Genomic DNA, 26,805 nt, shown 5'->3' on the forward strand with positions numbered 1-26,805 from the left:
GGTGCTGCCACACCGGTTTATTAATGTAACATGAACTATCGGACCTTACTGGATAAGGGCAATATGGGGGGAAATTCAATACATAGCTTTTACTCGCACCCATAGAGGTGCGCAGGAAAACTAGCGATGTTGCGTGTACCTTATATGCCAGCTTTTTGCGCAGCCGGACATCACAGTGATGTTTGGCCCCTTAGTGTTGTATTCTAGGACAATCTTCAACTGGCCATACGCTGCAGCAGACTAGCCAACATGTACAGGGGAGACCTGCCAGCCCAATTGTTTGGTTCACCTCCATGCATTACACAATATATGGAGGAGATCAACATTCATGGCTTGAAGTTGTGTGGAATGGACAGGTTTGAAAACCAAAGTGACCCATCCAGACCTTTTTCAGGCTGTGAATGATCCTTTCTCATTACCATATACTAACCGGTGGTTGTCCAAATCACTCATTTAGTTGGCTGGTTTGTATGATTATTATGTAGTGCAGATTATCATGTAGTGTTCTCAAACGCGGTCCTCAAGGCACCCCAAAGTTCCAGGTTTTAAGTATATCTATGCTTGGCCACAGATGACTTATTTAGCATCTCAGTCAATTTGATATACCTACAATCTGGACTGTTGGGGTGCTTTGAGGACCACGTTTGAGAACCTCTGATGTAGTCTGTTGGCCAGCTTTAGTTTTTATATGTGAATAGCATTACTATGGATTGTCCACTTTTCTAATCATTGAACCATACATTTTGTATGAAATATTTTGGACAACCAACGGGTAAATCAATTGTTTTACCATGCCTGGGAGCCCGTCAGCTTAGACAGGGCGTTATGCAGTTTTTGTTCCGCTCCAGGCACCCATCCCTTTTATTGAAACTGCTAAACCTGTCTAAATGAGTGCGACAAGGAAAATGTGTGAATATCAGGAGAGGGCAAGTTGAAATAATGGGTGCCCGTGGCAATTCACGGATGGAGCAACAATTGAATTGCTCCGTCGGGCGCAGGGCACCCATAGAATAATTTAATTCCTCCGTATGTCATGTGTTTTATTATTTATTACCTTACATGTTTATGAGTGATAAGAAGTCCCCACACCCTGTGCCAGTAACAAACTTGCACATAACACTTCTGCACCTTGTAATGCACAATTGTTATTATTTATTTATTTGTTGAATGTAGCAGAATTCACATAAATAAGAAATGTGGTTAGTGGAAAACGTTGGGCACCCTTCCAGCGGATTCATTTCACATGTTTTTTCTTATTGCCTTCAAAACTTAATTAACTTTTGTACTCCTGAACGTGAACCATGTAAAAACAATTCTAGGATACTTGAACCCTGTAACCTCTCAGGATCTCAATCTGGAACGTCTTCTAGCAGCTGACTTCACATAAAGACAACTGCCTGTTACAAAGCAGGGCCTATAAAAAGATTTCCAAATGCTTCCAGCTTGGAATTTATACCATGCGTTAGGTAATGGAAGTTTAGGGGACCCGTTAATAGGAAGGCATTATCTGTTGGGAAGGGGGGGGGGGAGAATACACACTTAGATCATTGTTTAAAATCTAAGCAATCTGACTAGATTGCTTAGATTTTAAGCACGGATCTGTCGTGTGTATGCCCCCAGCGATAGCTATGAGCGGCCCCGCGCATCGCTATCGCCAATGCTAGATTGAGCCTGCAGGCTCAATCTAGCAGGTCGCTCACTTCAGCGCTGTGTGAAGTGAGCGGCCCCCCCGTCGTCCCTCCCTCGCTCAGCACACATCACGCTGTGCTGAGCGGGGGGAGAGATGTGTGCTGAGCGGTCTGTGTTAAGGTCTGCCCAGCACACACATCTCCCGTCAGTACTGGCCATTAGAGTTGGGTGGGGTGTATTCAAACTGAAATCTAAATTGCAGTGTAAAAATAAAGCAGCCAGTATTTACCCTGCACAGAAACAAAATAACCCACCCAAATTTAACTCTCTCTGCACATGTTATATCTGCCCCCCCTGCAGTGCACATGGTTTTGTCCATTAGCTAACAAATTTGCTGCTGCGATCAGATCTGAATTAGGCCCACAGACCGTACTTGGTTACACGCGGGGATAAATCTGATAAAGCCCCTGTATGGATGCAAATGTACTAGTTTTTCGCGTTTCTTCGTCCTATTTTGTGTCCGACAGTCTTTGCTGGATCTTTCTTTGCGGAAATGGGCATTTCAGGGTGGAAACTAGTCGGTGACAATGTGATTCCATTGAACTGTTCTGACTTGTAGGAGGAAGGGAAGCCTGTCTCCGTCCCTAGCATGGTAAAATTTGCTAAGTTACTTATGACCAGTTATTTATATAGAGCACACATATTCCAGAGAGCTTTACAAAGAATACTTGCTGATACTAATCATTAATGGCGCGGTACTGAAAGGCAGTGGGCAGGGCAGCTTCCCGTTTGAAGCCAAGCCAATCCTCACATAAGTCCTAAGGAAACACGCATAAGTTAGTAAATTAGGCTTCCGCTGCAAAAACAGTCAATTTGATTCCAACTCAGAACCGGCTTCACGTGATTTTCTGGGACAAAGGGCCTTATTCAGGTTTGTAAGTAACGCAAACAAGCAAGCAACTGGGCAAAGCCATGCTGCATTGCAGGAGTGGCAGATGTAACATGTGCAGAGAAACTTAGATTCAGGTTCAAACTGAGATCTAAATTGCAGAGTAAAACATTTGTGGCCTACATGCAAAAGCAGCCAGTATTTACCCTGCGCAGAAATATTCTTATTGTTTTATGGGTGGCCTGCACCCGACAGAGTTTCAATTGAAGCTCTGAGCAGGTGCGCATACTGCGGGCACCCATTATTTTTGCTCGCCTTCTCCTGAGGGGTCAAGCAGAAATGTGTGAAAGTCCGACATTTTTCTTGTTGCCCCCAATACTTGGGGTTAGATCAGTAGTTCCCAATCTTGGTCCTCAGGGCACCCTAACTGTCCAGATCTTAAGGGTATCTATGGTTGAGCACAGTTTGTTAAATCATGTTAATGGAGGTCCTAATTAAGTCACCTGTGCGTAAGTATGAATATCCTTAAAACATGGACTGTTGGGGTGCCTTGAGGACCGGTAGCCACTGGGTTAGTTTAATTATGCTACAGGATTTTATGGCAGCCAGTGGCACAGGATATACCGTATGAGTGGCCGTAAGATTGGATTCAGCTAATTATCAACAAATCTTAGACAACTCCCGTCTGAAGTGTTTGGCGGAATTCAATTGTTTGTGCCACTGGGCAGGAGTTACTGGGCGGCCATTACTTTTTGCGCATATGTTCCACCGGGTTTAGATGTGTAAAGCGGATAAACCCGTGCAAAGTACTGGGTGCACTGCGTTTGGGTGGATTTCTGCTTGCCACCTCAGGAGGGTGCAAGCAGAAATTGTGGGTGCAGCATTATGTGTGCCACACAAACAGTTAGCGCGACGGGAGCTGCAGCCATGATAAAACAATTGAATTACTCCCTTTTAGAATCTAATATCAGAGGAGAAATTGAAGCTGAAAACAGGTTGGATATTTCGGCAAGACGATGAGCTAAAACATGTTTAAAACAGACCATGAAGTACTAGCTGGAATGAAAGATCAAGGTGTCTGAATAGACACTACATTCCCCAATCTTGTATGCTAGTGAAAATCACGGCGATGAAACCTGCTGCGCCATGAGAATAGTTCTGCATGGGAGAGTTGGTGAAAATCTCTAAGCCTAGAACAGAAGGACTCTGCCCTGGCAGCCTAGAGTCATGTGGAAGCTGTGATATCTGCCAGATGCAGTGTTACCGAAAACTTACTGACCGGGTGACCAAACCTCGCACACGTCATGTCCCGTCTTATTTTTTTCTCTCTCTTCAATCTTAAGGGCCCCATACACTACAACGATATGTCCGAGGCTGAAGTCGGAGGTGATTTCCTTTGAACTCTCCCGGGAGCTTCCCGGGAGTGGTTCCATACGATTTGGTACATTTTGCATGCAATATATCTTCTGCGATCGCAGCCATGCCTGCGGGAACCGACATATCACGAGTGCAGCACTAATGATCTAGGGGAGCCGATTCGACCCCCACGGGACCGCTCATCGAATCGGATACACCTCCAAAATGCCCGATTTCAGCCGATATATCGGCCCAAAATTGGATGAAATCGGGCATTATCATTCTAGTGTATGGGGCCCTTTGTTTCAGAAAAATAATTATTGCATACTCAAGTGTCCAGCTATACGTCATGCTGAGGTTTTCTTTCTGTATACAACTGTTAAGTGTGGCAGGTGACCAAACCAAGGGGTAAAACCGGTTGTACCAGCACGTTGTACAAATCTGTACATACATTAGCCTCAATTTGGGCATTTTATTACTCTCCTTTCTGACACTGCAGACTAGAGTGATGTAGGGGTGATGTAGAGTGCCGTTTCCAGAAGCTCCAGTGTCGTCACTGCAACACGTTGCAAATAGTAACCTGTGGTGAGCAAAGCGGAACGCGCCAGCTTGCCTGAACCGTGGCGAGCACACACGTTTGCTCTGATGCTGGTCACGTAAAATATACAAGATTTGGCCCAAAAACCGTGTATTGACCATTTTCATGTTGACCTTTTAACCCTATGGAACTTAAGCACTGTTGACCTTTCACCAGTCTACCTTTTGTATCTGTCGACCTATGCATGTTGACCTAATGACTGCCGACCAGAACTTTGTCAGACTATTGATCCATACCCAGCAGCATAGGAGCTGTCTATGGTGTATGTGGCATTCAAAAGCTGCTTTTAGGGGAGGGGGCAGTTCCGTGCACCCTAGGTGATGAACTTGGCAGCAGTCTGGGACCTTAGGGGTATGATTGTACTTATTTTAGTGCTGTTCTGTTCCCTTTTTACCATTTCTGAATGCACTGGTATAATACTAGCTTTTTGCATGGACAGAGGACATTACATCCAGACGCTGCAGGCAGGGGCGGTAGTCCAGATGGAGGTGAGATACCTATAATCTAAAACAGGTGAGCCATTAATCCCGATAATAGAGTACAGGCAGGTAAAGTATAACGCTAGGTAACCACAAAGGATCTAAAAAGGAAATGTACTCCAAATACACTGGGATCATTATTTAATAAAAGTTTAGTAAAACCTACCAATACGTCTTTGTATGTCAACTCCTAACGGGCGCTCTTCACACCGTCATAAGGGGCTATGCCCCCTTAACCCTTGCACACCCTTGTGGCGTGCAATATTTGTATTATGTGGAGTATTACCTCATAACTGTGTGAGTGGTTAAATATTGCACAGACAAAGGGCGTGCAATGGTTAAAGGGTCGTAGCCCCTTGCAACGGCGTGAACAGCGCACGCAGGGCCTGATGAATCACCTAGTAGGTGCTGTGGTTGGGGGAGTGGCGGGTGCAGGGGAGATGCAGATGGGGGAGGGGTCCGGGGGTGCTGCGGGTGGGGGAGGTGTGGTTCCGGGGGTGGCGCGGGTGGGGGAGAGGCTGGTGCGGTGATGCCGCAGGTGGGGGTCCGGAGACATCGCGGGTGCGGGGGTGGCACGGATGGGGAAGGGGCAGGTGAGGGAGGGGTTCCAGAGCCACTGCTGGTGGAGGAGGGGGTGTGTGGGGGTGCTGCGAATGGGGCACAGAGGTACTGCGAGTGGGGGAGGGGTGGGTAATGCTTCTCCGGCTTATCCTCTTGGAAGCAGCTAAGCTGCTGTCCTCCCTCTGGCAGTGGCTCTCCCGGAGACTCGCACAGCAGCCAGTCACTATTGTTAGCGCCGGTGTCCCAACACACCGCCTTACAGGGAAGAAGATGCACTCCATAAACTACAGCTCCCAGCAGCCCTTAGCGCCGGAATGCTTCGGCGCTAAGGGCTGCTGGGAGCTGTAGTTTATTTAGTGCGTCTACTTCCCTGTAATGCGGCGCGTTGAGACACCGGCGCTAACAATAGTGACTGGCTGGCAGAACGGACTGGCTGAATCAATGTAAAAGGTGAGAGTGCTGTGCAGTGTCAGTGACACTGCACACCCACTGCACTGCACAGCACTGTCACCTTTTACATTGATTCAGCGTCCAGACATTACCCTCCGCAATATCACCCACTCTATCCGTTACATTAGCCATCTCGGGGCTTCCAGGCCGGCAGGCCAGGTGCTGTGTCGCGGAGTCGGGGCCTCTGGGGGTCTGGGAGCGGCTGTGGCGGGGAGGCACTTCTGTTACATCACGCACAGCGGAGGCTCCGGGGCTCAGAGTATGCGGCGCAGAGAGGGGTATGAAAGCCTTCCGCTGCGCCGCTTTCATACACATCTATGCCGGTGGCCACAGCAGCTTTTGTTCCACCTGCGCCGCAGCTAGGGAGCGGGGATTGGTGATGCTGGAGGGGGCAGGCGGACTGGCAGCAGGACATAGGAAGCTGCAGTAAAAGGATTTTTTTCCCCTATCTACAGCGCAGAGACTTGCTGCAGATGCAGTGGCATACCCTCCAGCTGTACCTTTTTGGCAGGTACAGTATCTTTTTTTTTTTTTTTTTTTAAGGTCTGTTCCGATTTCTGGCTCTCCAAACTTCCATTGGAAGTATAGGAGAAGGGGCGTGACCAAGCCACTTTCCCCATGGCCACGCCCCCTTTTGGAATTTGTAACGATTTTTATGTGTAAATTATTGGAGGGTGTGTTGCTACAGATGCAGGGGGCCTATTTTGGGGTGTGGACCTGGAGCTTCAGCTCCATCAGCTCCATTGTTAATCCTGCTCTGGGAACACACAGCAGCCAAAGGGCAGAGTCTCCCATTGGATGTAACCTGTGTGGGAGAGCGTTTCTCACCCAATCAGCTGTGGACTGGGTGTTATAGACCTGCCTCTAACCCAATGAGAGCTCCTAGCCACGCCCAGCATTATACACACAGGCACAGAGTCACAGATCTGGGCTACTATATAGGAGATAATATTGCCTTTCTGGCACATGAGCTTTCTCCTGTGGGGTAGTTAGGCTCCTCAGATGGCAGGTGATTGGTCGAGCAGTGACAGCCAGCCATCCAATCTGCTGCCACGGTGGCCTTATGCTTTGTGTTATATCCAGTTAACTCATTGCTGATAGTCCTGGCGCTCCATTGAGAGCAGTCGGCCTTGGGAGATCCATTCCTGATCCGTGGAGTTTTTGGCACTAGAACCATGCATCTATACTAGCGTATATTTTGAAATGCATCTCATAGACATGAAGTGACTTTGCTTTCCTAACAATACAAGCCACATAAAGTAAACCTTCGTATAATCAGCTTGTTTCATAGCATGACACTATGGGCCTAATTCAGACCTGCTCGCAGCAGCAACATTTTTCTCTAATGGGCAAAACCATGTGCAGTGCAGGTGGGGCAGATGTAACATGTGCAGAGAGAGTTAGATTTGGGTGGGGTGTGTTCAAACTGAAATCTAAATTGCAGTGTAAAAATAAAGAAGCCAGTATTTACCCTGCACAGAAACAAAATAACCCACCCAAATTTGACTCTCTACACCAGTGATTTTCAACCTTTTCCAGTTCGTGGCACACTGAACAAGATTTAAAAATTGCCAAGGCACACCATCGGTACCCCACAGGAAAAAAAAATCACTCAGGGAAATAAAACAAACATATTTGTCCCCAAGGGGTAAAACACACACACATTGTCCCCAACAGTTATTGAAATAATGCACAATAATTGAACACACTGTCTGCCACAGTAATTCCACACATTACCCCCCATAGTAATACCACCGCACACATCGACCCCCACAGTAATTGCACACATTGCCCCCATAATAATGCCACCACACACAATGACCCCCACAGTAATGCCCCCAGAGACACTGACCCCCATAGTAATGCCACCAGAGACACTGACACCCACAGTAATGCCACCAAACACACTGACCCCCCCAGTAATGCCCCCAGAGACACTGACCCCCACAGTAATGCCCCCAGAGACACTGACCCCCATAGTAATGCCACCAGAGACACTGACCCCCATAGTAATGCCACCAGAGACACTGACCCCCCCAGTAATGCCACCAAACACACTGACCCCCCCAGTAATGCCACCAAACACACTGACCCCCACAGTAATGCCCCCAGAGACACTGACCCCCATAGTAATGCCACCAGAGACACTGACACCCACAGTAATGCCACCAGAGACACTGACCCCCCAGTAATGCCACCAAACACACTGACCCCCCCAGTAATGCCCCCAGAGACACTGACCCCCATAGTAATGCCACCAGAGACACTGACACCCACAATAATGCCACCAAACACACTGACCCCCCAGTAATGCCACCAAACACACTGACCCCCCCAGTAATGCCACCAAACACACTGACCCCCCCAGTAATGCCACCAAACACACTGACCCCCCCAGTAATGCCACCAAACACACTGACCCCCACAGTAATGCCCCCAGAGACACTGACACCCACAGTAATGCCACCAGAGACACTGACCCCCCAGTAATGCCACCAAACACACTGACCCCCCCAGTAATGCCCCCAGAGACACTGACCCCCATAGTAATGCCACCAGAGACACTGACACCCACAGTAATGCCACCAGAGACACTGACCCCCCCAGTAATGCCACCAAACACACTGACCCCCCCAGTAATGCCACCAAACACACTGACCCCCCCCCCAGTAATGCCACCAAACACACTGACCCCCCCAGTAATGCCACCAAACACACTGACCCCCAAAGTAATGCCCCCAGAGACACTGACCCCCATAGTAATGGCACTGCACACACTGTCTGTCGTAGTTATAAAGCACTGGCCCAAACCTTTTCTTCTTTTCCCCCTTAGCGGCAGGAGCAGTGAGGAGCAGAGCAGCACGGGCCACGAAGGGAAACTACCAGGCGGGATGGTGATCATGTGTAAGTGACCTATGAGTCACGCCACGTCATGTCATAGGGGTCACGGACGGGCCCGCAGGAGAGCTGCTGTCTTCACTATACCATAACCGCGGAAGAGCTGTCTGCGCTGCCCGATAGTAATACTGTAAATCAGTATCACTATTGGGCAGCGCAGGCAGCTCTTACGCGGTCATGTAAAGTGAAGACGGCAGCAGACGGGGACGGGCAGCAGGGATCTCTGGCGGCGGCACACCTAACAACCGCTGGCGGCACACAAGTGTGCCGCGGCACAGCGGTTGAAAAACACTGCTCTACACGTTACATCTGCCCCACCTGCAGTGCACATGGTTTTGCCCATTAGAGAAAGATTTTGCTGTTGCGATCAGGTCTGAATTAGGCCTTATGTGCACATGTATATGCTGTTAAGGCCCATACACACTAGGCGTTTTTGAGCAGATCACTTTTGGTGTGTTGAGCTGCTTTCAGCTCAAACCTGCCCAGTGTGTATGGACAAGTGATGAGCGGTGAGCGCTGATGCGTGCTCCCGCTTCATCGCTGGTGGCCGCCGTTCATCTACTCGTATTAACACTAGATAAACAGCTGGGTGAGCGGCTTTCCATAGCGTCCTGCTATGGAAAGCCGCTCACCCCCGCTGACATCGCTGGGCAGGGGGAAAAATCGCTCAGTTTGTATGTATTGAGCGATTTTCAGCCCAGTGATGTCAGCGATCATCGCTGTTCATACACGCTGAGAAAAAACACCCAGTGTGTATGGAACTTAACCAATCAGATGTTTGAATTTATTGTCACGTTTAGTGCAGCCTAGAAAACTGCTAAATTAGCCATAGTGCATATGCACGACAGTACATTACCTTGTGTCTATTTGATTGCTTATGGTTCTATTTCTATGTAGCTGTCCCTGACTTGAAGGACATTAATCAGATGCCATTGGTGAATAGATATCTGCAGCAAAGGGAGTGTCTAGGAAAGAGGAAGCAAGAGAACTAGGGCAAAGTGTGTGGAAAGACCTGTAGAACGTTTCGCCGGGATGTAGTTAGACTTCTAGCCAAGCCTGGGATCCGGAGCATTGTGACACTGTGGAGGGGAAGGGAGGTGAGGAGGAGGACCAATGAGGAGTTGCAATTGTGGGCACTTGCACCTCCCCGTTACAGGTGTGTTCCTGACTTTAGGTGGTAAGGCAGCTTTCTATTTATATACAGTGCATATATAATAAAAGTCGGTGACCAAATAGTCCGGGTATTTACACAGTGCTGCAGAAACTGGTTGTAGTGTTATTGATCACACAGAGCAGGCCATAGGTTCGAGCTTGTGGGCAGGATTGGCGAACTCTCTGCTCAGGGTGGGACAGATCTAATCCCCTCCCAGCTTTGGTGCTCTTATTGTTGTGTGTCTGTCAGCGGCCCCACTTTTCCCAGGGCAGTGGCGAATTACAGTGGCTGAAGGCCTTTGGTCGCTATTTAAAAGGGCAGATTTGGCAATCATTGCTGTTCATCAGAGGTGTCACCGATTCCCAGTTCAGATTGTCAGGTATTGTGTAGATAGGCATGGTCTCATTTTGCAAACTAACAGCAAATATGATACCAAAACAAAGTGGCAAGACTCCTGATGGCGTCTGCGGCGCCGGACAGAAAAAATGGGGCTGTGAGATGCGTACACACTAAGACGTATGTAGGGGTCGTCTTAGCATTCTGTTTGCAATCCATCTGCATTCGGAATGTGGCCACATTCAGACCTGCATGTGACTTGGGCCCATAGTGTGTGCATATTACCTAGCTCTTAATAAGAGAATGTTAAACATCCTAGGCGCTACTATCAAAATTTTCTACAACGCAGACACACAATTGAATTCCCTCCAATGAATGGTTAGTTTTTTTGGCAGCATTCAATGAAACTATATGGGAGGAAACTAGAGCACCCAGGAAAACCCAGTTAAACAAGGAGAACATCCAAACTACACACTGATGGAGCACTGGTCCGAATCAAAGTCATGGCCACAGCACTGTGACCTAAGACAAGTGTACTCGTCTTGCAGTGGCTACTGCACCAGCTCCATCGAAAGGGCTGTAACGGCCCCATGCCACAATCCTCTTTAACACGTTGCCCTTCGCCCATCTAAATCTATGCCACATTCTACCGTGTACTTCCCATTCACATAAGGGGGAGGACCGAACTAATAGTTCTGACAGCGTCCTGAAAACCTTTTACATTTATTTTAGGATTTATTATTGTTTTATCAATATTTCTTTCTTTTTCGGAGCATAGGTTCTGATCTTTGTACATAGCGGTAGATTCAGGAGGGGGCATGGGGGCCAGGTGCCCAGACACCAGGGCCCCGGGGAGCTTCCTCCACCGCCTTTGAAATGCAGAGCACCCCATGCCAGCCACAGAGCGAGAGAACTAGTAGTGTCTATTTTATGAACCATCATAGTATACATGATGTCACATAATAGGTCTGCTGCTACACATTATGCCACACAGTACCCCCAATTCACATTATGACATGCAGTGTCCCTAGCTCATATTATGCCAAGCTATAGTGTGTCCATATACTGTACCACATTACAGTGCCCCAGTTCTTATTATGTAACATTATAGTGTCCTCCACATTACAATAAGCAGATCAGATTATGACACATTACAGTGCCCCCCTTACCATCCACTACACACTCCTGTCACTGATAATGTAATGTCACACAATTCAGGCTGGACAATGGATCAGACCCAATTGCTTAACAGGCAAATTTGGGAAATGGGTATGCAGCTTTATGACCTGGGTCCAGGCCCCCTAAGCCTCTGGGCCCCCTAGCAATGGCACCCCCTGCACCCACTATAGTTACACCCATGGGTTGGAGTGCTGTAATGTGGTGCCTACAGACATTTGCCCTATCGCCCACAACATCTGCACCACAGACCCTCAACCTGTCCCCGCACACTGTCCCTGTCACCCGCCAGACTCCATGCCCTCAGCGTGATGAAAATGAGGGAGTGGCCCATGGCTACAGCATTCCCTGTGAGGCCACATCCCTTGTTATGAGGCCACACCCACCCTGCCAGGAGCGCTGGTGCCTTCGTCGCTGGCAAAAGAAACCCCCCACAGCCACCTTCCCCTATCGTTGTTGCCCCCCCCCCCCCCCCTGTCATTTTGTTCTGGATCCGCCCCTACATAGATTGCTACAATGTATGAATATCACTTTGTTCCAGAAATAATCGATTTGTTACATTTTAATGGCTGCTGTTTTGTTTTCTTGACAGAATAGGACAGTGTAATGTCTAACGCTAAACATTTTCAGCCTGCATGTTAATTAGGCTGTATTGGAGTGCACAGGTTAAACTAACAAACCGATACATCGATGGATGAGCGGCATCAGTCGGATAAGGTAAAGTACAGCTCTCGGTGATCATATTTCTGTCTCATTCCGTCTGCTGTAAATCCTGCTTATTGCCCTGCATTATCTGATGTGTTTCTACATTACCGGGTGTAGTAGGGTAAATGAATTCCCAATTGTGCCGCTCCTCCAAGCTGGAGCCTCGCTTCTCTCCACCTACTCTCAACATTGAGCCAACCTCACATTGAGGGTGATTCAGACCTGATCGCTGGGCTGCTAACTTTGCTGTCCTGCGTTCACATAGTCGCCGCCTACAGGGGGAGTATATGTTCGCTTGCAAGTGTGTGATCCCATGTGTAAGCCGAGCTGCAAACATCCAGTGTGTGCAGTCTGTGCGCAGCCCAGGACTTAATCCTACAGTGCGATAAGAACGGGCTGATCGGGGCCGGAGCTGACCTCGGACACCCTCCCTGAAAATGCTTGGGCACGCCTGTGTTTTTCCGGACACTCCCTGTAAAGTTACCACCTACAAATGGCTTCCTCCTGTCAAACACCTTGCGAACGCCCGTGCGATTAGATTTTTCACACCATTCCGTCGCTGACCGGCGATGCCCTTTGTTGTCCGACGCGTGTGAGTATTGCGGTGCATGCGCAGTTAGTACGTGATCGGCCACTGTGCCAGCGAGCAGGTTTGAATCGCCCCCATGGTTGGGTTAAGGAAAAGCAAAATGCTGATATGGATTTTAGAAAACAAATGCGATGCAAGTCGGCCTTCGGTAAACCCAAATTGATTTTTGCCTTCAGTTGCTGCACTGTCCATATTCATGTACTTGGTGTGATAACTGTCATGGTAATCAGTGCGCTCTTGTACCATCTGCCCATCCGGAAACGGGTATCTTCGCATACCCACAACTCTGCACAGCCTGCATTCCCATGAATACGTCCCCCTCCAAATATTCCCTGCGTGCAGACTCCCAGTTAAGCCCTTTCAATGTTAAATGGCGATGCCAGTGAGTTGTTTATGACTCTGCATCGCCCATAGATGAGTGCGCTAGTCTACCGAGCAAGCGTCAACACGCAAGATTGATCTGCAAAACTGACAGCTTGTGTGGAGGGAAATGTGGGAGATAAATCTCATGGATTGCATATTATTCTGGGATGGTGCATATGAAGTCCCACCAAATGTTTTTTTTGGGTGCCCGATGGAGCTTTTCAATTGTTGCCCCAATTTAGAGTGAGTTCCGTGGGTGCCAGTTAATTCTGCCCACACCCTCCTGAGGTGGCAAGCGGAAATGTGCAAAAAGTCCGGCGTTTGGGCACCTGTCAGCAGTATGGCATATTTTCCTCACAGTTGTGAGGTATATATCCAGGTACCACAGAAAAAGGGGTAGACATCCAAGTTTGATCAAAATCATTGATCTTTGGGGTTAATTTTTTTTGTATTTATTTTCTTAAGAATGATTTTGCATCTATTTTAGAACTCTGATCTAACCAGGGGGTAAATTTACTAAGATGGGCGCTCTATTTAAGATGGGATGTTGCCCATAGCAACCAATCAGATTCCAGATATTATCTTCTAGAAGGTGCAGGTCTGCAGGATAAATGAGAAATAGAACCTGATTGGTTGCTATGGGCTACATCCTATCTTAAATAGAACTCCCATCTTAGTAAATTTACCCCCAGGTCTGTAACTGGTGGGTTCAGAGTAAAACACACAACCCATTGACAGTCTAGTAATGTGCTCCATGTGCACTGAATGCAGGTAAGTTTGTCACCACACGAGAGACCTGGCCATCCTGCACACTGACAGCACCAGCTCCACTTCCTGCCACACAGACCCAATGTCAAAATACCACCCCACTGTGCCCTGAACACAGACTCCATTACTGCACCACCTGGTACACTTCATGGTGAAACCACCCCGCAAACAGCCCCCCTCCCCACCCCCCTGAGTTCCATCCACTCCACATATAAGTGATCACTGCACATAAGACTTCTGCTACACAGACTTGGATTATCTCCCTGCACAGAGCCGGCAACTCGCTGCAATACACTGTATTTATTACACAATCACCACATCGGTATTTAAAACCGATGAGCAGCTATCTGGCACAAATTATCAATGCGGACCCTTCCATTGTTCTTCCCTCCATAAGGGTGGTCTTCAGTTTGCCGGCGGCAGGGCTCCCGACGACCAGCATACCGGCGCCGGAATCCCGACCGCCGGCATACCGACAGCTTTTTTTCCCTCTTGGGGGTCCACGACCCCCCTGGAGGGAGAATAGATAGCGTGGCACGCCACCATCATCATGCCCGCAGCGTGCCCGCAAGAGGCTCATTTGCGCTCACCCAGCTGTCGGTATACTGGCGGTCAGGATTACGGCGCCGGCATAACATACTACACCCCCTTCATACACTGCGCTGCGTAGCAGTTCAATGCATATCGGGGTAGGAGTTACTCTTCAAGTACAAAAGCATTGCCGCTGTGCGATACTTTTGTACTTGTGTGTGTGTGTGTGTGGGGGGGGGGGGGGCGGACTGACATGCAGGGTGGACTAGCCCTGTGCTGGGCTTCCCCCCGCATGTCTCGGAACATGATCGTAATTTAGCACAGCTACGATCAACTCGGAATGACCCCCATTGTGCATTATGGCAAACACAATGCACACGTACGTATGTGCACGTTTGCTCGGTGGCCTGGCGGCTTGCCTCCGGATTTAATTGTTCTGCAGAGTTCTTCTCATAGCTAGCACACCTTCTATTGCTCTTACTGCTCATTGACGGTGGATGTTCTAATGCAGGAAAAATAAAGACGTTTACATGTTACTATTGTTTGTTGTCATAATATTATACTTTGCTTTCGTTATTCTGGTTTATTTATATAACACCACTAAATACATTTGTGTCCACCTACGTCTAGCCTCCCTGCACGTTACACAGCCCTTCTAGTCGCACCGTGCTGTGGCGTCCCTTGATAGCGCTCAGCGTATTTTTTTTCATGCGACTTTTTCCATTAAAATGTCTTATTCGCAAAATGATGTGAATAGGACGCACAAGCAGCTTTTGCTGGCTAAAATGATATGCGGCTCTATTCTGTGTGCGCCTGCGGCTGTGTCTGCATACGAGTTGCTACGCTACAGTGTTTTCCTAGAAGATCGTGCAGTGTGTACAGACCGCACGATATAGCGTTCCGTCGCATCTGCCGTCGGCTGGGTACACAGGTTGTCTGATGTGTACCCAGCAGCCAACTAACCTACCAGTATTGTTTATAATTAGGCTCTTGGAATTGGCTTCTGAAAAACATGTTGTTTGTGTGTAAATCTGGGTACACCGTAGACCATAAATCAGACGATTTTGTCATTTTTAGTTGAATTGTAATCGCGCGCTCACATGAGTTGTCCGTGGCATCTTCCCATCTACTGTACATGCAGGTCAGTCTGATGATATCAACGATTTCCAGCAAACCGTGCAGTGTGTACGCACTACGGGCCCGATTCAGTAAGGATTGCAAATTCTGCTAAGTAGAAGAATTTGTAATCCTTGTGATCGCATGCTGTGGGCCGCCCATCGCAGCTGACCGCCGCCATCTTCCTGGTCGCGTGCACATGTGCTTTCATCCTTTTTGCAATTTTTGCTGTTGGATTGCGTTTTGCTGATCTAACCTGAATCTGTACATACGTACATACATACATACATACATACATACATACATACATACCTTAGTGTTCATTCTAGCACCCTGCGCCTCTCAAAATACCTTTCAAGTCCTGTGCAGTTCCTCTTTCCTGCCTGGGGTGTCGCTCTCTGCTGTGGTGCTTCTCAGCACACTCCGATCTGTTACTCAGTGCTGTGATACAGACCTGTGTGTGCTGAGAAGCACCAGAGCAGAGAGCGACACCCCAGGCAGGAAAGAGGAACTGCACAGGACTTGAAAGGTGCAGGGTGCTAGAATGAACACTATACCTGATATATCGTTAAGGAACAAACTACCGAACGGCGCACAATATATTGTCCGGGCGTTTGTAAGATTGCACAGTATGTATGCACTGTATCGTTTATCTAGGAGTTCAAGGTAAATTGGGAAGACTATTTTGTTGTTTGCACATTGGCCCTCATTCCGAGTTGATCGCAGTAGAAAACGTGTTAGCAGTTGGGCAAAACCATGTGCACTGCAGGGGCAGCAGATATAACATGTGCAGAGAGAGTTAGATTTGGGTGGGGTGTGTTCAATCTGCAGTCTAAATTGCAGTGTAAAAATAAAGCCGTCCATATTTACCCTGCACAGAAACAATATAACCCACCCAAATCTAACTCTCTCTGCACATGTTATATCTGCCCCCCCTGCAGTGCACATGGTTTTGCCCAACTGCTAAAAAAAATTCCTGCTGTGATCAACTTGGAATTACCACCATTGTCTAATGTGTACCCGGCTTAAGGCTGGGTACACACTGGGCCTGAGTAAGATATGGAGGAATGTCCAGGCGCAGCTACTAGTTAGCTAGCTACGGAGTTGTGAATCCGTGTACAAAAGCACCCACCTTACAAAAAGCATAGAGACTCCCATCGCGGACAGGAAAGCAGCTGCGCACACCGCCGCATTCCACGCGCAGATCCACCGATTGTTACTATCCTGAGTAGCCCCGTGCAGCATAGCCGGCTGGAGTGAACTTCTGCAGCCATAAACTGTGCGTATGGGATCGCAGATGTCTCAGGCTACCCATCCTTAAAATGGCCCAGCCACTCCCCTCCCCCTGACGATGGCTTCCCGGGAGAGCTGCGTGCGGGATGGCAGAGGGAACTTTGGGCATGTGCGTTGAGGTACATGGGCAGTCTTTTCATTATCGCTCAACAGCGTAACTATCGGAAGCCAGTGTCGATGTATCTAGTAGATATCAGTAGATCTGCTTGTGTGTATGGACAGACCCGTTTCCGGACCGCAGGAACTGCCGACAATGACATCACAGCTGGGCGGATAAATTTAAATGCTCGTCTAGTTGGGATGTCTGGCCAGACATATAGAGACCGGGTGATTGGTGTGTATATCTTACCAAATCAGTCACTGTGTTGCCGGGTCTGCCAGATGGCCTGATGGTTAGGAATGGTTCCAGCATTACTGTATTTTGTTTCTGTACATATATTATTATACCTGGATGTTTCTAAAGCTGGGCATACACTATACAATTATCTGGTAGATCATCTGCCAGATCTGGCTGGTTGGAATGAAAATCTGGCAATGGATGAGAGCAAATGACAATCGACTCTTTGGTTCCAAACACTGGAAAACGGACAAAAATGGTCACGGATTTAACCAATTTGTATCAACAACAGTTTTTGTCCATTTTCCAGTGTTTGGAACCAAATAGTAGATTGTCATTTGCTCTCATCCATTGCCAGATTTTCATTCCAACCGGCGAGATCTGGCAGATAATTGTATTGTGTATGCCCAGCTTAAGACACTTACCCAGTAATCAATATTTCTCTGACGTCCTAAGTGGATGCTGGGACTCCGTAAGGACCATGGGGAATAGCGGCTCCGCAGGAGACTGGGCACAACTAAAGAAAGCTTTAGGACTACCTGGTGTGCACTGGCTCCTCCCTCCACGACCCTCCTCCAGACCTCAGTTAGAATCTTGTGCCCGGCTGAGCTGGATGCACACTAGGGGCTCTCCTGAGCTCCTAGAAAAGAAAGTATAATTTTAGGTTTTTTTATTTTCAGTGAGATCTGCTGGCAACAGACTCACTGCTACGAGGGACTGAGGGGAGAAGAAGCGAACCTACCTGCTTGCAGCTAGCTTGGTCTTCTTAGGCTACTGGACACAATTAGCTCCAGAGGGATCGAACACAGGGCCCGACCTCGATCGTCCGGTCCCGGAGCCGCGCCGCCGTCCCCCTTACAGAGCCAGAAACAAGAAGATGGTCCTGGAATCGGCGGCAGAAGACTTCGGTCTTCAACAAGGTAGCGCACAGCACTGCAGCTGTGCGCCATTACTCCTCATGCACACCTCACACTCCGGTCACTGATGGGTGCAGGGCGCTGGGGGGGGGGGGCGCCCTGAGCAGCAATATTAAACACCTTGCTGGCATAAAAATCACATAATATAGTCCTAGAGGCTATATATGTGAAAAATACCCCTGCCAGATATCTATAAAAAAGCGGGAGAAGTCCGCCGGAAAAGGGGCGGAGCTATCTCCCTCAGCACACTGGCGCCATTTTTCCCTCACAGCTCCGCTGGAAGGATCGCTCTCAGGCTCTCCCCTGCAGTTTCAAGACTACAAAGGGTAAAAAGGAGAGGGGGGGCACTAAATTTAGGCGCAGTAGTATACATATAAGCAGCTATAAGGGAAAATCACTCAGTTATAGTGTTAATCCCTGTGTATATATAGCGCTGTGGTGTGTGCTGGCATACTCTCTCTCTGTCTCCCCAAAGGACTTTGTGGGGTCCTGTCCTCAGTCAGAGCATTCCCTGTGTGTGTGCGGTGTGTCGGTACGGCTGTGTCGACATGTTTGATGAGGAGGCTTATGTGGAGGCGGAGCAGATGCCGATAAATGTGATGTCACCCCCTGCGGGGCCGACACCTGAGTGGATGGACTTGTGGAAGGAATTACGTGAAAGTGTCAACTCCTTACATAAAAGGTTTGACGACATAGCAGATGTGGGACAGCCGGCTTCTCAGCTCGTGCCTGCCCTGCTGTCTCAGAAGCCATCAGGGGCTCTAAAACGCCCGCTACCTCAGATGGCAGACACAGATGTCGACACGGATACTGAATCCAGTGTCGACGACGATGAGACTAATGTAACTTCCAATAGGGCCACACGTTACATGATTGAGGCAATGAAAAATGTGTTGCACATTTCTGATGTTACCCCAGGTACCACAAAAAAGGGTATTATGTTTGGGGAGAAAAAACTACCAGTGGTTTTTCCCCCATCTGAGGAATTAAATGAAGTGTGTGAAGAAGCGTGGGCTTCCCCCGATAACAAACTGGTAATTTCTAAAAGGTTACTAATGACGTACCCTTTCCCGCCAGAGGATAGGTCACGTTGGGAAACATCCCCTAGGGTGGATAAAGCGCTCACACGCCTGTCAAAAAAGGTGGCACTACAGTCTCCGGATACGGCCGCCCAAAAGGAGCCTGCTGATAGAAAGCAGGAGGCTATCCTGAAGTCTGTATATACTCACACAGGTATTGTACTGAGACCAGCTATTGCTTCAGCATGGAGATACCCTAGACAGGGACACTATATTGCTAACCATAGAGCATATTAAAGACGCAGTCTTATACATGAGAGATGCACAGAGGGATATATGTCGGCTGGCATCTAAAATAAGTGCAATGTCCATTTCTGCCAGGAGAGGATTATGGACTCGGCAGTGGACGGGTGATGCAGATTCTAAAAGGCACATGGAAGTTTTGCCTTATAAGGGTGAGGAGTTGTTCGGGGATGGTCTCTCGGACCTCGTTTCCACAGCAACAGCTGGGAAGTCAGCATTTTTACCCCATGTTCCCTCACAGCCAAAGAAAGCACCGTATTATCAGGTACAGTCCTTTCGGCCCCAGAAAGGCAAGCGGGTTAAAGGCGCGTCTTTTCTGCCCAGAGGCAGAGGTAGAGGTAGAGGGAAAAAGCTGCAGCATACAGCCAGTTCCCAGGAGCAAAAGTCCTCCCCCGCTTCCTCCAAGTCCACCGCATGACACTGGGGCTCCACAGGTGGAGCCAGGTACGGTGGGGGCCCGTCTCAAGAACTTCAGCAGTCAGTGGGCTCGCTCACGGGTGGATCCCTGGATCCTTCAAGTAGTATCTCAGGGGTACAAGCTGGAATTCGAGACGTCTCCCCCCCGCCGTTTCCTCAAATCTGCCTTGCCAACAACTCCTTCAGGCAGGGAGGCAGTGCTAGAGGCAATTCACAAGCTGTATTCCCAGCAGGTGATAGTCAAGGTGCCCCTCCTTCAACAAGGACGGGGTTACTATTCCACAATGTTTGTGGTACCGAAACCGGACGGTTCGGTGAGACCCATTTTAAATTTGAAATCCTTGAACACCTATATAAAAAAAAATCAAGTTCAAGATGGAATTGCTCAGGGCGGTTATTTCAAGCCTGGACGAGGGGGATTACATGGTATCACTGGACATCAAGGATGCTTACCTGCATGTCCCCATTTACCATCATCACCAGGAGTACCTCAGATTTGTGGTACAGGATTGTCATTACCAATTCCAGACGTTGCCGTTTGGTCTGTCCACGGCACCGAGGGTATTTACCAAGGTAATGGCCGAAATGATGATACTCCTTCGAAAAAAGGGAGTTTTAATTATCCCGATCTCCTGATAAAGGCGAGGTCCAGGGAGCAGTTGTTAGTCGGGGTAGCACTATCTCGGGAGGTGCTACAACAGCACGGTTGGATTCTAAATATTCCAAAGTCACAGCTGGTCCCTACGACACGTCTACTGTTCCTGGGGATGGTTCTGGACACAGAAAAAAGTGTTTCTCCCGGAGGAGAAAGCCAAGGAGCTGTCATCTCTAGTCGGAGGCCTCCTGAAACTAAAACAGGTGTCGGTGCATCACTGCACGCGAGTCCTGGGAAAAATGGTAGCTTCCTACGAAGCAAATCCATTCGGCAGGTTCCATGCAAGGACTTTTCAGTGGGACCTGTTGGACAAGTGGTCCGGATCGCATCTTCAGATGCATCGGCTGATAACCCTGTCTCCAAGGACCAGGATGTCTCTGCTGTGGTGGCTGCAAAGTGCTCATCTTCAAGAGGGCCGCAGATTCGGCATACAGGACTGGGTCCTGGTGACCACGGATGCCAGCCTTCGAGGCTGGGGGGCAGTCACACAGGGAAGAAACTTCCAAGGACTATGGTCAAGTCAGGAGACTTCCCTGCACATAAATATTCTGGAACTGAGGGCCATTTACAATGCCCTAAGTCAGGCAAAACCCCTGCTTCAAAACCAGCCGGTACTGATCCAGTCAGACAACATCACGGCAGTCGCCCATGTAAACCGACAGGGCGGCACAAGAAGCAGGACGGCGATGGCAGAAGCCACAAGGATTCTCCGATGGGCGGAAAATCACGTGTTAGCACTGTCAGCAGTGTTCATTCCGGGAGTGGACAACTGGGAAGCAGACTTCCTCAGCAGGCACGACCTCCACCCGGGAGAGTGGGGACTTCATCCAGAAGTCTTCCAACTGATTGTAAACCGTTGGGAAAGGCCACAGGTGGACATGATGGCGTCCCGCCTAAACAAAAAGCTAGAAAGATATTGCGCCAGGTCAAGAGACCCTCAGGCGATAGCTGTGGACGCTCTAGTGACACCGTGGGTGTACCGGTCGGTTTATGTGTTCCCTCCTCTTCCTCTCATACCCAAGGTACTGTGGATAATAAGGAGAAGAGGAGTAAGAACTATACTCATTGTTCCGGATTGGCCAAGAAGAGCTTGGTACCCGGAACTTCAAGAAATGATCTCAGAGGACCCATGGCCTCTGCCGCTCAGACAGGACCTGCTGCAGCAGGGGCCCTGTCTGTTCCAAGACTTACCGCGGCTGCGTTTGACGGCATGGCGGTTGAACACCGGATCCTGAAGGAAAAGGGCATTCCGGAGGAAGTCATTCCTACGCTAATTTAAAGCTAGGAAAGAAGTGACCGCAAACCATTATCGCCGCATTTGGCAAAAATATGTTGCGTGGTGTGAGGCCAGGAAGGCCCCAACGGAGGAATTTCAGCTGGGCCGTTTCCTGCACTTCCTACAGTCAGGGGTGACTATGGGCCTAAAATTGGGTTCCATTAAGGTCCAGATTTCGGCTCTATCGATTTTCTTCCAGAGAGAACTGGCTTCACTACCTGAAGTTCAGACTTTTGTTAAGGGAGTGCTGCATATTCAGCCCCCTTTTGTGCCTCCAGTGGCACCTTGGGATCTCAACGTGGTGTTGGATTTCCTAAAGTCACATTGGTTTGAGCCACTTAAAACCGTGGAATTAAAATATCTCACGTGGAAAGTGGTCATGCTGTTGGCCTTGGCTTCGGCCAGGCGTGTGTCAGAATTGGCGGCTCTGTCATGTAAAAGCCCTTATCTGATTTTCCATATGGATAGGGCGGAATTGAGGATTCGTTCCCAATTCCTTCCTAAGGTGGTATCAGCTTTTCATGTGAACCAACCTATTGTGGTGCCTGCGGCTACGTGGGACTTGGAGGACTCCAAGTTACTGGACGTAGTCAGGGCCCTGAAAATATGTTTCCAGGACGGCTGGAGTCAGGAAAACTGACTCGCTATTTATCCTGTATGCACCCAACAAGCTGGGTGCTCCTGCTTCTAAGCAGACTATTGCTCGCTGGATCTGTAGCACGATTCAACTTGCACATTCTGCGGCTGGACTGCCGCACCCTAAATCTGTAAAAGCCCATTCCACGAGGAAAGGGGCTCTTCTTGGGCGGCTGCCCGAGGGGTCTCGGCTTTACAACTTTGCCGAGCTGTTACTTGGTCGGGTTCAAACATTTTTGCAAGAGTCTGCAGGTTTGATACCCTGGCTGAGGAGGACCTTGAGTTTGCTCATTCGGTGCTGCAGAGTCATCCGCACTCTCCCGCCCGTTTGGGAGCTTTGGTATAATCTCCATGGTCCTTACGGAGTCCCAGCATCCACTTAGGACGTCAGAGAAAATAAGATTTTACTCACCGGTAAATCTATTTCTCATAGTCCGTAGTGGATGCTGGGCGCCCATCCCAAGTGCGGATTGTCTGCAATACTTGTATATAGTTATTGTTTAACTAAAGGGTTATTGTTGAGCCATCTGTTGAGAGGCTCAGTTATTGTTCATACTGTTAACTGGGTATAGTATCACGAGTTATACGGTGTGATTGGTGTGGCTGGTATGAGTCTTACCCGGGATTGAAAATCCTTCCTTATTGTGTCAGCTCTTCCGGGGCACAGTGTCCTAACTGAGGTCTGGAGGAGGGTCGTGGAGGGAGGAGCCAGTGCACACCAGGTAGTCCTAAAGCTTTCTTTAGTTGTGCCCAGTCTCCTGCGGAGCCGCTATTCCCCATAGTCCTTACGGAGTCCCAGCATCCACTACGGACTACGAGAAATAGATTTACCGGTGAGTAAAATCTTATTTTTTCTTTTGTTGGCATTTTGGATGAATAGAAAATAATGGTTTTTGAATTACGAGTTATTGGCCAAATTGGTCCCATGCTATGTAACGGTCACAGTATAAGGTATCCGGAAGGTGTGCTGACCCACAGTTGTGAACACTTGGGGGCATATATAATAGGGTCTGAGTTTTGAGTTTGGCGGAGGTGCAGAATGCTGTCCGATTTCGGACGGTTTTTTAAAGCGGCAATAATTTACAAGGCATGATTGCCGCTTTAAAAAAAAAAAAGTGTTGCAGGTCGTCCGGCATCCCGCACCTCCAGCAGACTCTGGCCGTATTAAATATGCACCTTGTACTCGAAGTTGGCGTCAGACCTGTTGGTGACCTAGAAGGAACCGGACCCCATTTCCTCTGAGAGCATTGCACCTCCACCATGCTGCTTCTAACTGGAACATGGGGATAGCATCCATAACTCTGTAGATTGGAAGTGTTACGCTTGGCTGTGGCATCATGGCGAAGCCCCATATTCTATGGAGGAGAGTGATGACAGAATTGGCATTATCATACACCGAGCCATGCCTGCCTCCTTACTGTCTAACCTTCACATCTCCCAGAAGTGAGCTGCATGAAGTAGGCAATTCTGATAATATATTGGTTACCAAATATTGCCCACCATTGCTTTTATATCGGCCACGAAGTGTGTGAGGATGTCGCTGGATCCTAGAGAATAAACAAGGCACTTTATTGGATCTATTTGATTGAATGGGCTGAGTTATCGTTCATATTTGGTCAGCCCACAAAATGGCCGCCTCCGCTGTGTGTCTGAGAAAAATTGGGTTTTGTGTGTATTTCTGTAGTTAATAAATAGTATTTAGATAATTTGTTAAATGGCTACAATGCTACTGTTCTCTGTTTTATGGTCTTGATTATATATATATATATATTAATTTCCTGATGCTCTGAAGTCCTATTCACCATGAAATACTCATTGCAATTATATTTTATATATCCACTAGTTACCAGCCCGTCAAAATGACGGAACAACATAACAGTAATGTCAGCCCCGTGGCTGTGTGCGCCCAAACGGAGCAACACTTGATTTGCTCCGTTGGGCACCATCTAGTGGCTGCCAGTGCGCAACACACTTACCCCCCATAGAGGTGAGGAGCAGAGTTGGCCTTTGATTATATAGGTTGTCCAGAGACATCTGCAGGTGGCCACCAATAAGTGTGATTATTTAATTAATTGTTATACAGTATACATATTCAGCAGTGGTTTACAGAGTGAATATTTAGTCCTTAACATCAGTCCCTGTCCCAGTGGAACTTACAATCTATATTCCCTACCACATATACACAGATTAGAGTTAATTTTTATTTATTTATTTTAAGGATCAAAAGACCATTAAACCAACCATGTGTATGTTTTTTACTTTTTGGGGGGAGGGGGGTTTAATTGTGGAAAGAAGCTGGGGCATACGGCGAAAAACCCATGTTGGGGAGAACATACAAACTCCACACGGTAATATCCAAAGCTTCATTGCTGTGAGGCAATACCCTAACCATTGCGCCACTGTGCTGCCCAAAATTCATGGGTATTTAAGTGTGTAATTTTGTGTTCTGATCTAGGCCAAGGGAGGGTCTACAAATGTTTGCCCGTTTATCTTAGGGGTATATCTTGGGCCTGTGTCCTGATTGCTATGGCAACTGCATCATGAGACATTGAACTTGGATGTTTTACTGCAGCTTAACATCACAGTTGTTATACACTTTGTATTGCTCCCATGCTTCCTGTTCTTGATGTCATGGTAACCAAGGTTCATAACATGATTTTGTGTTGCTTTGGCAACGCTGACGTCTGACAGCCGGCTGGCAATGGACTTTTGGCGCCAACGTTACTCTGTATGTAAAACAAATATGGGGGTGATGACTGAAACCTAAAGAGAAAAAGTGGAGATGTTTCCTACAGCAACCAATAACCTTCTACCTACCGCTTTATGGAATGCACTTGATAAATGATAGCTAGTATCTGATTGATTGGTTACTATGGGCAACAGCTGTGTTCTTTAGAAGGTTTTAATACAGCTTCGCCATAAGTTTCTTACATTGGGGTCGATTCAATTCACTGACAGCTGAATAGCGCCGGGAGTTAGCTCCCGGCGCTATTCATTACAGCGACAAGTGACCCTCAATTGTCGGGAATTCTTCTCTATCCCCCAGGGGATGAGAGAGGAAATCCGACAAAAGTGCGGCCGGCGTAAGGCTGATTCTGTCGGGAAGCAGCATTGCGGCGGGAAGTTAAGTCGGAGAATGCCCATTCTCCTGACAATTCAACCTGTTAAGTTCGGGAGAATGGGCTTTCGCCGACTTAACTTGAGCTGAATTGAATAGCGACGGGAGCTAACTCCCGGCGCTATTCAACTGTCGGTGAATTGAATCAACCCCATTGTGAAAAAGGGAGATTCTTTTTTTTTTTTTTTCTTGGAGGAATTGATTGTTCCCAAAACATCAGGAGTCTTTCCGCTCCCCTCACTACTGTGTATTCTGCCTGTCTGTCAAACTGTATCAGTGTTACCTTTATGTAATCCGATTATTGAGGTTTAAATATGCGGAGGCATACGTGAAGGGAGCAACTAGGGCTGGCGTTCTGGGGGCTCCACAAGGGTGGTGCTATTTTCCTACTCAGCGATGATTCTGACTCAGCGGTCACCTCTCTGCACTGAGCGCTCCCTTCCACCAGCGCGTTTCGCACCTTCATCTGATAATGCAGCTCCTAGTCTCTGATAGGCTGGGAGCACATTGACAAGATCACTGCCATACCAGCCAATCGGTGACAGGGAAGTGCAGCTTCAGACATGGAACGGACTCCTGCTCATATGTCTGTGCCGTTGGGATGCTACAGGCTCCATAGAACCTTGCTACTCCACTGCATATGAGTTTACATGTATGACTAACATTGTATGTGCACTGGTGTACTGTATGCACTTATTACTATTTATTTATATAGCGGGAATCCCCAAGCTTTAATATAATAGGTGGTGGCAGACAGTCTTTTGTTTACAGGTGTTTTCCACATCAAACTGATTTTATTTTTGAATCCATCCCCCAGTCTTAGGTCTCCCTGGCTGTTGGCTGAATTCAGAAGGGTCTCTGCTTTTACAATTACTGGGGACCTGTTATATAACACTTTGTAAAGCTGTCATCTCTAGCCCTGTGTCTAATCTTCCTGCGTCTACAGATAATTCGAGACTGGATAGTAATTGTAAGAAGTCAGCTAAAGCCAGTGATCCATAAGGCATTACAGTATCCTAACACACAAGTAGAGTTAATATGTGTATAAACGCCTGCATAAAATATTGGTATAAATGGGAGTTCTGATGTCATTGCTTTATCGTTCATTAGAAAAACTTGTGTATTATAAAGCCTTGTATGTTCACATCGTTCCCAACTGTCCTGATTCCAGCGGGACAGCCCCGATTTATAAATGCCAAAAGGGGCAGGGCTAAGAAGGAAGTGGGTGGGACTCCAT

The 26,805-nt window shown here is 48.1% G+C and overlaps 1 protein-coding gene across 2 annotated transcripts in view; it reads left to right on the forward strand.

The window, feature by feature from the left end:
- The window catches only part of CRAT (carnitine O-acetyltransferase), a 71,363-nt gene that overhangs the window by 2,196 nt on the left and 42,362 nt on the right, over positions 1–26,805 (forward strand). The window contains exon 1 of one of the 2 annotated variants that reach the window (XM_063936481.1): positions 12,201–12,242. The exons of the other annotated variant lie outside the window; for it this stretch is intronic. Within the exon in view, the coding sequence (XP_063792551.1) occupies positions 12,216–12,242 (27 nt within the window). The 5' untranslated portion in view covers positions 12,201–12,215. Of the gene's footprint in view, positions 1–12,200; positions 12,243–26,805 lie in introns of those variants that run through there. 2 annotated transcript variants of the gene reach the window in all.

This window comes from Pseudophryne corroboree, chromosome 8 (genome assembly GCF_028390025.1).
Source record: "Pseudophryne corroboree isolate aPseCor3 chromosome 8, aPseCor3.hap2, whole genome shotgun sequence".
Lineage (NCBI taxonomy): Eukaryota > Metazoa > Chordata > Amphibia > Anura > Myobatrachidae > Pseudophryne > Pseudophryne corroboree.